Below are 12,757 nucleotides of genomic sequence, written 5' to 3'. Positions count from 1 at the left end.
AAACCTGAGATCATGACGAGCTGAAATCAAGAGTCAACCCTCCATGATCTCAGGGTCCTGGGATCGAGTCCCGCATCGGGCTCTCTGCTCAGCAGGGAGCCTGCTTCCCTCTCTCTCTCTCTCTGCCTGCCTCTCCATCTACTTGTGATCTCTGTCTGTCAAATAAATAAATAAAAATCTTAAAAAAAAAAAAAAAGGGGCGCCTGGGTGGCTCAGTGGGTTAAGAGTCAACCCTCAACAGACTGAGCCACCCAGGCACCCCAGTTAGGGTGATTTTTTTCCAGAAGGTGACATAAGCATATTCTACTTAAAATTCCTTAGTGGTCCTCTGTTGCTTCAAAAATAAAAACCAGTTCCTTAGTGTGGCATAATAAGCTCTTCATTAATCTTGCCCCTACTGACTTTCTAGTCCTATCTCCCAGCACTCTGTACACGTGTCCTAATATTCAACTGCCTCAGCTTACTTCAGATTTATCAAAGCTATTATGCTTTTTCATTTCTGAGCCTTTATATATTCAGTCTGGAGTACCTTGATCCCTGTCTGCTTGCCACTTCATTATTTAGGACTCATCTCCACTGCCACCTCTCATAAAGCTCTCTCTCAGGCTGTTTTCCTGGTAGTTGGTGCTTTGTTTTTTCATACGTCCCCATAGAACTTAGCACATTTCTTTACACATATTTGTTACCTGCTGAACCGTGAGCCCCCCAAGAGCCATGTGGCTATCCAAGTTCCTTGGTAATAGGCCTTGAGTAACTAACTGTATGTTGCATGAGTAGAATATTGATGCACCTTAATCTTTCTCTACCATAATTGAGGTAGAAATGCTATAGCAGAGCCCAAAAACATTCTATGAAAGTTTTGTGTTATTGGAGAACATTGGAGAAACAAATGCTGGGACAAAGCCAACCCTCAGATGAAAGAATTAGAGGGCCAGACAACCCGTGTTCTTCTTGAAGAACAAGGAGATTGAGCACTGAGGGGACTGGATGTTGGTTAGCTTTGGAATGGGGGCTTCTCCAGATCTGGTCAGAGTCGTGCATCAGTGCTTATCCCGTGGTGGCTGGCAGTGGTGAGGATTTGGAGACTACATTTCTGCATCTCCTGTTCACATATTTCAACATTCTGGCCTCAAACTTTGGGGAAGATGGTGAAGTGTGCTGTTCTTCCTGTCTTCCTTGACTGAATTCTTAACTCTGCTACCTGTGTTATGGGATAGCTAGTGGCATTTAAAGTTTAATTGCTTCAGTCAAAAATGTATTAACTTTTTGCTAGCAGTCTCTTTATATTTGTCCAAAGCTTTGTACAGTTGGATTTGAATTATTGCAGAGAATCTGAATGCCTGCAGAAGCAGCATACTTCTTCCTACAGCAAAATGACTTGGGAGTGGGAAGGGGAAGGCAAGATAGGGCCTCTAGTGGCTGGAGCAAAGGTATTGGTTATTGCTCATTTTGTTTTCTTTTTGCTATTCATAACTTTGTGAATGTATATGTGAAAGTAATAAATGCTTACTGTAGAAAATTTAGAAACTTCAGAGAAAAAATTGTATGTGTGTATGCGTGTAAATTGGGAAGGGATACTTGCTTGCCTGTAACTCCAAGTTACTACATTGGATCATTTCCTTTAAGTCATTTTTTTTTTTTTCCTATGCACCCTCCACTCTTTACTAATGATTTAAGGAATAATAATAACAAAAGAAACACTTGTATCTCCACCACCCTGCTTAAATAATTGCATTTTGTTGGAGGGGAGAAGGGTGGGGGGTGGGGTAACTTGGTGATAGACATTAAGGCGGGCCTGTGATATGATGAGCCTGGGTGTTACATAATACAGATGAATCACTGAGTTCTACTTCTGAAACTAATAATACACTGTATGTTAGTTAATTGAAATTTAAGTAAAAAAACAAAATCTGAAAAAAAAGGACTTCTCTACCCTTTCACCACATTTTTCAACTAATCTTTTGGCTGCCAATTTAAAATTAATAGAATTCTGTACCTCTTTATATTTTAATTTCTTCTGTGTTGTCAACATTTTGTAGTCATTAATATCTACCTTAGGAGCTTTTTTTTTTTTTTTTTACATTTCTGCTTATGCTTCATTGTTTCAGATATCCCCTCAAATGGACACCACTCCTGAGTCAAACCTTTTCTTTTCTTTTTTTTTTTAAGATTTTATTTATTTATTTGACAGAGAGGAAACACAAGCAGGGGGAGTGGAAGAGGAGAAGCAGGCTTCCCTCTGAGCAGAGAGCCCCATGTGGGACTCAATCCCAGGACCCTAGGATCATGACCTGAGCTGAAGGCAGACACTTAACGAATGACTGAGCCACCCAGGCTCCCCCAAACCTTTTCTTATACCTTCACCCCAAAAAACCTCGTAAAACTAGTCACTCCTTCACTTAGGCTACTTTTGTACCTAGTATATACTTTTATTAAACATGTTAACACTGAAAAAAAAAAAAGAAAGAAAGAAATTACATTTTGTTGATGTCCTCTTGAACCTGAATCTTCCTTTTCTTTTAGGAAATGGATCACACAATGGCTGCCAATGCTCAGAAGAATAAATTCTTGATTGATGGGTTTCCAAGAAATCAGGACAACCTTCAAGGTTGGAACAAGACCATGGATGGGAAGGCAGATGTGTCTTTCGTTCTGTTTTTTGACTGTAATAATGAGGTAATTAAGACCTTCATCTGCTCAGATGGGCTTTCACTAACTGATGGTCAACTATTAGGGAAAAACAAAGTGACTTTTTACTTATCTTTGCATTTTATATGGGCAGCAGTTTTACTTCGAACTGGTAAATAGATGAATGGAACAGTGCTGTCTTGCTGTTGGAGTACTAAAAACTGTTTGGTATCAGCAATGCTGTGGATCTAAAATTTGCTTGATTTTCAAGATAACAAGTATTTGCTTTATTTTGAAGTAAGAATTGACTTGTACAATAATGTTAGGTAATGAGGCTGTGCTGTTTCTTCTTAGGTATGTGCTCTTTTCAGAGTATTGCCTTAGGATGTTAGGAAAAGACTTTTGGGGAAGTTGGGAAAACTTTCTATTTTAAAGAAACATCTAGGATAGCGTGATGTGAAAAGAAAAAAAGATAGCTTGATGTCTATCTTCTAAGAGTGAAATGATCTTGAGAAAGGCAAGAAAGCGTTCTTTTTCTTCCTGGTACTTCTAGTAACATATCCAGACATACCTTTGAATAGCTAAATGAATTTCTCAGGATCATTTAATTAAGAGGCCTGACTGTTTGACAGCTGTAATATAACTTCACTAAGTTAATGCCAGCAGCCTGAAAGAATGGGAACCTAAATTACTGCCTTGAAGGAAGTTGGCTATTCTTGGGCTGAACTGCAAATGTGCCTCTGCTGGAGAGACTTGCTGCAGCCTTTGAGTTGTTGTAAAAATCTAATTCTCTTTTTCCAACCCCCAAAAATATGTTTTCACTTATTCTTCAAAGTTAACTTCAGAATGTTCACCACAGCTTTATAACTAAGGAATGTTTATTCATGATTAACAAGGGATACTTTATTCAAATGCAAATTTGTTGATTCTTAAATATTTGGATATTTATGGAATTATCAAAAAGTAAGCAAAATGGAACAAAGTTTGAGGCATGTAATTCATACCTAACAAGTTAATAATATATCCTCAATGGAAGCACACACATACAGATCTTCTTTTTATTGCGGTTTAAAAAAAAGTGCACGGGAAAAACTGAGTCATGAATGAATTCTTATTATGCTCTGTACTTATTTAACCTAGTTTATATAAATTGAACCACATGTTTAAATTTAAAAGGACTTTGCATGTTGATTAATGAATTAGACAAATTAGTTTTAATGTAGGGTTTTTTTTTTGTAATCTCTTCAAACTTTGTTCTCTTTTCGGGTTAAAAGAATGGCAAATGTGAAAGGCAAATTTGGATCTTTTTTTTTTTTTTGGAATGACTTTTCATTATTTTTCTTTTTAGATCTGTATCGAACGATGCCTTGAGAGGGGAAAGAGTAGTGGTAGAAGTGATGACAACAGAGAGAGCTTGGAGAAGAGGTACTTTGCAGATTTTATCCATCGCCACCTTAGGCTGAGTTTGGAACTTGAGGCCCAGGTTAAACCCTGCCTCAGTTCGCCCAGGAAAAGAGAACGGCGCACTTAAATATGTAAAATGGCGGGTATAAAAAGAGGGTTGGTTGGGTCAGATCTGGGTTGTGCTCTGAGCAATCCTATAACATGGGGAAGAATGGGAGAATATGTAGAACCTTGTATTATTTGCTGCTTTTGCAGAATTCAGACCTATCTTCAGTCAACAAAGCCAATTATTGACTTATACGAAGAAATGGGGAAAGTCAAGAAGATAGATGCCTCTAAGTCTGTTGATGAAGTGAGTATCCCTAGCTTGTCTTAAAAGAAAAGTCAAGTAAAAATGTGATTTAGCGGAGTGCCTGGGTGGCTTAGTGGGTTTAAGCCTCTGCTTTTGGCTCAGGTCATGATCCTAGGGTCCTGGGATCAAGTCCCACATAGGGCTCTCTGCTCAGCGGGGAACCTGCTTCCTCCTCTCTCTCTGCCTGCTTCTCTGCCTACTTGTGATCTCTGTCTACCAAATAAATAAATAAAATCTTTTAAAAAAATGTGATTTAGCAGGCAAAGGGGTATGTAGGCAGGAGAAAAAGAGATATGACAGATTAGTTTGCTTTTCAAGACCCTGGAGACTAAATGAAAATGAGATTTTTTTTTCCTCCTTTTTGAATAGCATCTAAAATAGATTTTACAACTTCAGACTCGTTCTTCACAAGAAGTGGATGTTTTATTAATTCCAAACCTCTTTTCTCAAGCACTGGAAAATTGGCATTTTGAGAACTGTGATTTGGACCACGTTCATTTTTTAAAATCTCTAATGTGAATGGCGAGTCCTCTTAGTTCAAGGGCCCCAGGCTGCTTCCATCTCTTCATCACAGAGCACAGAGCTCCAGGGGCACAGGGCTTCCAGACCCAGCCCTGCTCTCCTCTAAAAATCTGTGATCTCTCAGTGCCCAGCAGCTCTTTTTAGTGTCTCTTAATCCAGCTCCTCTTGCCCTGATTCCCACCCTGAGTCTTCCTTTCTGGACCTTCCTTGTTTATCACATGGTTGTGTTGGGTATTTTTTATCCATTACTCCTTCCCAAGAGGTGAGGTGATACATCAGGGAACTTAGTGCTTTAGAACCAGAACTAGAAAAAGAAGCCACAACAGTTTACATTTTATCAAATAATTGCTATTGATCAAGAAATTTGTTTGTCCTAAAAATACTAATAAAATTGAATGCACTTGTTCACAATTTTGTACATATTTATGATAATACTTACTGCTGTCTAAAGTAAAATAGATGAAACCAAGGAATTACAATATTTTATATGTGATACATCTTGAAAATTAATAAAAAATTGACTTTTTAACAGGAACTTAGCCATATAGTGTTTTAATAATATCTTCTTTTAAAATTACTATTATTTTTATCCTTTGCAGGTTTTTGATGAAGTTGTGAAGATTTTTGACAAAGAAGGCTAACTCTAAACCTGAAGGCATCCTCGAAATCATGCTTGAATATTGCTTTGATAGCTGCTATTACAACCCCTTTTTAAGGCAATTTTAATCTTTCATAATTACATCTCAATTAATGGCTGGAAAGTGTATAGTAAGAAAAATTTTTTATCTTAGATTTTTTTGGTTATAGGAGTAGACAGTGAATTCGGGTCTAACTTCATCTTAGCTATGGTGCTCACAAAACAAAGAAGGATATCAGCTTAGTTCTTTGTTTTTACTCAAAAAGCATATCCCTTTTATAGTTTGTGCCTTCTGTGAGCAAAATTTTTTAGTATGTCTGTAGATCCCTTTACTAATTACAACATGTTAGGATTAGGGATTCCCCACTTCCTTGTTTTCTTGCAAGTTTTCAATTTCCAACCTGTTAAGCGAGTTTATGGACCAAATTCCAGAGGAACTTCTCGTGTAGTCGGTTCTTGCAAAGTGTGTTTGGTAAACTCATGAAATGAATTCCTAGAAGTGTTTTAGTATTTATCAAATAACTGACCGTTTCCTATAGAAAGGTAAGAAAATAGGCTTTGTTTTATTACAACTTCTACAAAGTTGGGTGACAGGGCATCTTCTTTGCTTCCAGGGATTGGGATGGGGTCACTGGGGGTTCAGAGCCTGGCAGATTTGTCAGCTTTATTCTGACATAAATCTGAGGGTAGGGGGCAAGGATCACATCAAATGACCTGTGTTCCTGTGCTCTATTACATAGTGTTATTAATGATTTAAATTGATCTTAACAAAATTCCTAGCAGTGGAACCTTGAAATGCATGTACGAGGTTTATGGTAAATGATTTGTTGGTAACACTTCATTCAAAGTGTTTTTGTTTGTTTTTTAGACTAAATGTAGGGTGGGTATGTAGTAAAAACATCTAATGGTTAATTTCCCATTTGTGTTTTATTTTCTTGAATACTTTTTTTCAGTTATTTGTTTAAGGAGATTAAAAATCATTGCACTTTGGTCAGAAAAATAATAAATATATCTTATGTTTGATTTCTTTCCTGGCTACTTTTATTTAGTATATTGTTTTTTGGCATCATGTTGAAGCATTGAAAGGTACAGAATTAAAAAAAAAAAAAAAAGGCTATAGAGTCCAAAGGAATTTTCCCTTAAATCCATTCTTCCTTTAAAAAAAATCTCTGAGAAATTTGTTTTCTCCTTATCTTTTTCTGCCATTACTAAAGCAGAGTAAATTCCAAGGTTTTTAATGTGAGATTTATTAAAATGTTTCTCACTTTTAGCATTTATGCTATTTGGTGTACAGGGTTAAATCAGGTAGGGAATTTTGTCTTTGTGTAATTAGGTTTTACGTTTAAAGTCATTGGGAATAGGAGCACCTGGCTGGCTAAGTGGTACAGCATGCAGTTCTTTTAATTCATGGTTGTGAGTTTAAGCCATACATTGAACTGGAGTTTACTTAAAAAAAAAAAAAAAAGAAGAAGAAGAAGTATAAAGTCATCAGGAATAGTGAGTGCAATTTATGGATGTTCTTACATTATAATAGGTTCATTTATTTCTGTGTGTATTATGAGACTCACTTATTAATGATACATTTTTCAACAGACCTAACCATTAGGAAACAAAGTATCTGTAAGTACTGTAACATATTAGCCATGAAAATTTGTATTGAGATTATCTTGGTTTCTTAGAAGATATTGTAATGAATTCTTATCTAGTGATTTAGTCCAGCCAGTACAGAGGAACGTTACTGGTGGTTTAATCAAACAACTGCAGTATGAAGCAAGAGTAAAGACTAAGGTTTTGAGACCATTCCTACTCAAATAAGTGAAAAAAATCATCCGATGGGGAAATCTAAATATTTATATTGATACTAGGAAAGCAAATTCAAGGTTTTTAAGAAGACTGCTCAGACTAGGTGCTTTGCTTCCTTTTATCACACATCCTTCTGTGGCATTTGAGAACAGAAACCAAGAAACAATAATTACAAAGTTATGAACCTTTGCTTATTGTTTGCTTTTGAGTAGAAAAACATGTTGGCAATGTTGCATTTAGGATTTGACTGTGATACATCTGACTTCATTAGTTTGATCATTCCGTTTGTTGAAGATACAGTAACCAAGAAGTTTTTGACTTTCTTGAAGGACCCCAGTGGAAGCCTTGCTTTTTTTTTTTTTTTTTAATTAATTAGTCTTATTTCCATTCATTGATGTTGGATGTGTATGACTTACTTGGTAAATAATCCCAATAAATTTTGTGCTATGGCCTTTGCTGTTTCAGATTTCTGTTCTCTCAAGCATATTGAAAGACCGAGAAGTATCATGTATTTAACATGTGGGTTTAAGGCAAAAGCAGAGCTCAGGATCCAGGAGAATTTTCTGCTCTGTGTATTGTGTTTGAACATCTTGAATTAAGTAGAAAGCATGACTTTATCCCATTCCTTTAAGAAGTAATTTGCATTGAGGCACAAATATGGTGTATTTTATTACCTACCTACAGCATCGAGGGGGGCGGGGATGGCAGCCAGCAGTATCTCAGGATGCAGGGTTTTGGGGGCTTGTGGCTTTGTCATGTAATTTGAGTGGTCGCCTGACACTCCAGTGGTCTCTGGAGATAATAGTGGCTGAAGGTATTGGCCAGAGCAGGTCAGCATTTTTGCCCTGGAGGTTTGGTCCTTCATCTTCAAACACATACTAATTGCACTAGCCATGGTGCTACAAATATATTCTGTGCCTTCCAAGAGTTTTCCACCTAAAACTAACATGCTGATATGGGCAGACCTTCAGATGTCTTCTGTTGGCTAAAAATCACTATTATGTAGCTTATTTCCCTTCTCCCAAGCCTGCCTGCGTGCTTCAGCTAAATTAAGTGCGCCTTAATTCTAAGCATTTTTTTTCTAATGAAAGCAAGGAAGCTCATTTATTGTGTACCAAGGAAAAAAGGTAAAAATGGTCCTAATCACCTATCCCTTTATTTCCTCACCCCTGACTCCAGTATTCTCGGATCCAGGTTTGCTTTCCTTTGAATGGGTGGGATTATTGTGACTGTGCTGTGTATGTTCGGTCTCAGTTATGTTCTGCAGGTCACCAGCTTTCCTGTCCTGGGGAGGGCTAAGGACGAAGTTGAATTTCTGGCTATCACCCTTTACCTTTGGTCAGCTATGCGAGCTCCAGGCTATTCCCGGGGCTTGGATTTGTATGGGGTCCCTGCTGTCCCTGCTCATGAGAGCAGAACCTGTTTTTTCTTCAGTCCCTCTTTTTTAAAGAGGCTTTTCTTTCATTATTTTGTCCTTCTAAGACTGAGGCATAAGAGAAGAGGGTTTAATTATTTTCTCCTATTTAGGGGGAGACAAGGGTCATAAATCAACATTTCTCTAAGGGAGGTTCTTTCAGCCACAGGAAATTGTTTTTTACTTATGATACATTTTGAAGTAACTTCACGCAGCTTCCTAACATTGGCCTTTGATGCCCTAACCGACCAGAGGGAAAGCATCTGCACATCTGCAGAGGTAGGTTACCACATCTCAACCCTAACGGTAGATAATCCAAACCTTTAAAAAGTGTCTTCCACACAGTGGAATCGAGCAGTTAAGCAGCATTCTGCATAGTTAGCAGATGCGTTCTCTTGGATTGAATAACGACATTTTAAAAAAGAAAGTAAAATTCAAAAAACATGTCTGTGAGCTTTGGGAACATTCGAATCCTACCCTTCAGGAGGCTTCCTGGAAGAAATACATTCTCAGTAGCTGCTTCTATGAACTTCAGGGGGGGAATTGATAACAGTGGACTCAAGATGGCCTTCAAGAAAACCCCTGAATTGGCTGAGATTCCTTGCCAGTTTGCAAATGCTTACAGCCATCTGAGGACTCTAGGTGGAGCTGGCCATCTCACAACCACCTGGCTCCCAAGGGCTTCCAGAACCAGAGGGAAAAGACCCTGAATTGGTTCAGCAGTTAGTACTTAAAAGCACAAAGCTGTTGTGCATGGCTCACTATAGGTTGTTTATTAGTTTTATAGAGAAGCTTTTTCACGAGTGGCTCCAGAGCAGCTGCCAGAATCTGGCCAGAGTATCTGTGATTGAGACAAGACTGCATCAAAAGGACCCTGAGATCATGACCTGAGCCGAAGGCAGTGGCTTAACCCACTGAGCCACCCAAGCGCCCCAGGATTTTTTTTTTTTTTTTTTTTAAGAGAGGAAGAGTGGGGCTGAGGGGCAGAGAGAGAGAGAGAATCTTAAGCAGGCTCATGGAACCTGATGTGAGGCTCGATCTCACAGCCCTGGGACCCTGACCTAAGCCAAAATGAAGAGTCGGAGGCTTAGCCAGTTGAGCCACCCAGGTGCCCCTCCTTAGGATTCCATTTTCATTCCTCCAGGGGACCAGATGCTGAGAACCATAAAGCAGTGGGAATGGGAGGGGAGATGAATCTTTCACTTCATCAGCCTCCCTCTACTTGTAGCAGACAACTATGAGAAGACTTAAAGTGTGACTGACTGTCTTGGAAGGAAAACCAGGAGAGAGAGACTGGGATCAGAAAACAATGTTTTGGTGAAAATCTCACCACCCATGCATAGTTCAGTCTAGTTGATTGATTTTTGACCTATTGTACTGTATTGTATTATATTACTGTTCCTCTGCTACGACTTAAAAATTTTTTACTTTATGAAGAAGACTTTTTTTTAAGATTTTATGTATTTATTTGACAGAATGAGACATCACAAGTAGGCAGAGAGGAAGGCAGAGAAAGAGGGGGAAGCAGGCTCCCTGCTGAGCAGAGAGCCCGATGTGGGGCTCAATCCCAGGACCCTGAGACGGTGACCTGAACCAAAGGCAGAGGCTAAACCCACTGAGCCACCCAGGTGCCCCTGAAGAAGACTTTTGACAGTTTCTGGTTCATGTTCCAGATCTGAAACTGCTTAGTAGAAATTTCTACTTGAAGCCTTGGTAAGACTATGGTGTATCCTCAGCACTTTGACTGTGTTTACTGGACTGGAAAAGAGAGAAGTGAGAGGCTTTCTGCCTAATTCCTCCTCCGTGGGTGTGCATCGTAGTTCTTGATGCGTGGAGTCTTTGGGAAAGAAATTTGAGAGATCTTAGCTATATTTCTGTATTTTCGTACTGACCTGGCACAGAACAGATTCTTAGTACGTTTTATTCTTAATAATTCTCTTGAATATTGAAGGACGTGTCTTCCTCAAAGCTCTCCAGGTCTAGAGGAATTGGGCCTAGAACCCAGATTTTCTTTCTTCTAGCCCACATTTCTTAATTAACACCCAACATGCTTTTATCCACTTTCCTAGCAAAAACTTGGAAAGGGAAAAGGCAAGGTCATAGCTTGTGATGCTCCAGAGTCACTCATTTAATAGGATTTCATTCAATGTGGAGAACAGTTGTTGAATGTCCTTTAAACCATTTCTTTTTTAAAACCAGTGCCTCAGGCATCACTCCCAGAAATTCTAATTTCATTTTAAAGACTCCCCAGGTGAATCTAAATCAGTGGTTCTCAAACTTTCACATGCATCAGAATCATTTGGAGGGCTTGTTCAACTCAGTTTGCGGAGCCCACCCCAGAGCTTCTGGTTCTGTAGATCTGGGTATGGTCCAAGAATTTGTGTTTCTTGTCAAGTTCCAGGTGATACCGATACTTTGAGAACCACCGTACTAAATAGTGACAGGAGCAGATATTGGAAACTCCGGGTCTTGCATCTTTGTGGGCAAGGGACCAAGCAAGTCTCCTTGGTTTTTATATCCACAGTGCCTAACACAGAGTAGGTACTTAGTGCTGGATAAATGACAAATTGCTAACAACCTTAATGAGAGCTTGTAAGTCAAAGAGTTGCCTAGTCTGCCATCCCTGAAGCTCCTGGGTTGGTAGGGGGCGGGAGGGGAAGGAGAAGGACTAGGAGAAGATCACAAGTGTTCTCCCTCTAAAGAAGTTGTCAGATGGGTACTAACTTGACAGTGTAGCATAGCTCAGCTCACCAGCTGCCACTGTCTTAAAAGGTGAGGATCGTCCCGGGGGCTGCTCTCACTGTCTAGACTTCTGAAGGAGGTGTAGATGTGTTCATTGTGGGCTTGAGGGCACAACTAAGCCCCTGGAAGCAGCTCAAGAGGTCCTTTTAAAGTTAGAGCTGCCCAGGGGCACCTGGGGGGCTTAGTCGGTTAAGTGTCTGCCTTTGGCTCAGGCCATGATATCAGGGTCCTGGGACCGAGCCCTATATCGGGCTCTCTGCTCAGTGGGGAGTGCTTCTCTCCCTCTGCCTGCTGCTCCCCCCACTTGTGCTCTCTCTCTCTCTGCCAAATAAATAAAGTCTTAAAAACAACAGCAACAAATAAAACAACAACAAAGGATCTGCCCAGCAGTGAAATGGAATAACTGAGGATGTGAGTTCCCCATCACTGGAGGTGTGCAAGCAGCCTGGACACTCAGCAGGATGTTTTAGAATCTTCCAGCCCTAGGTAGGTAGGTTCTGTCGCCTGTGGACCATCCTATTCAAGCTGTAGCTATTGAAGTCTAAACTCCACCTGGAACCCCAGCCACATTCTCTGGCCCTTTTGAAACCCAGGCCACAAAATAGCTCCCTGTCCATAGAACCAGGGAGGCAAGGCTGAGGAACGTCATGGGAGCCTGTGCCTTCTCATAGGAACCCAAATACTAAGAAGTTTCCTTAAGCTTCTCTTTCTAACTCCTGGGTCCCTTCCCCAGTGTCTGGAATAGGTACTCCAGAGAGTTCTTTGGTGGTAATGCTGCTGGCAGTGAGGAGGTCTCTGCTTTGCCTCAGAGGAGAGGAATAGCACTAGCAAAAGCATGACAGGATGAGGGAGGGGTGGGGGGAATGCACCCAGCTGAACAGGGTGGGGTTCTGTGTACCAAACAATGGGAAACACGAACATGCAGAGACAAGGTGGGGAAATGTAATGGACAAACCATAAAGACAGGTAGAAGAATGCGGACTCATCCTATGTCTGTTTAGTCAAGTCCAGACTTGAATGCTGGGGAGCTACTAGGCTAGATAAGGCAGTTTGATAAAGGCTTCTCCGATTTTGGAGGCTGCTCTCCTCTTCACCCCCTCCTCTTTTTCCTCCTTGCTGTAAGATGTCCCTTGAGTTCTCTTCTGAACCCTTAATGGTTTTTCCATCTCACTAGGGACAGTTTGCAAACCCTCCCTGGCTTGGCCTGGGTTAGGGCTGGGCCCGGGGCCGGCTTGCCTGAGCCGGGGAGAAGAGG

General features: G+C 40.1%; 1 protein-coding gene across 1 annotated transcript in view; it reads left to right on the top strand.

Annotated features, from left to right (window-relative positions):
• The window catches only part of CMPK1 (cytidine/uridine monophosphate kinase 1), a 35,289-nt gene extending 29,620 nt beyond the window's left edge, over nt 1–5,669 (top strand). Inside the window, exons 3-6 of the mRNA XM_032846634.1 lie at nt 2,524–2,676; nt 3,977–4,053; nt 4,288–4,384; nt 5,506–5,669. Coding sequence (XP_032702525.1) covers nt 2,524–2,676; nt 3,977–4,053; nt 4,288–4,384; nt 5,506–5,547 — 369 coding nt within the window. The 3' untranslated portion in view covers nt 5,548–5,669. The remainder of the gene's footprint in view (nt 1–2,523; nt 2,677–3,976; nt 4,054–4,287; nt 4,385–5,505) is intronic.
• Nucleotides 5,670–12,757: the final 7,088 nt, after the last annotated feature.

The sequence above is a fragment of the Lontra canadensis genome, unplaced genomic scaffold (genome assembly GCF_010015895.1).
Source record: "Lontra canadensis isolate GAN:19392208 unplaced genomic scaffold, GSC_riverotter_1.0 scaffold179, whole genome shotgun sequence".
Lineage (NCBI taxonomy): Eukaryota > Metazoa > Chordata > Mammalia > Carnivora > Mustelidae > Lontra > Lontra canadensis.
The sequence above is the reverse complement of the archived record's forward strand: the minus strand, read 5'-3'. Positions and strand labels throughout refer to the sequence as shown.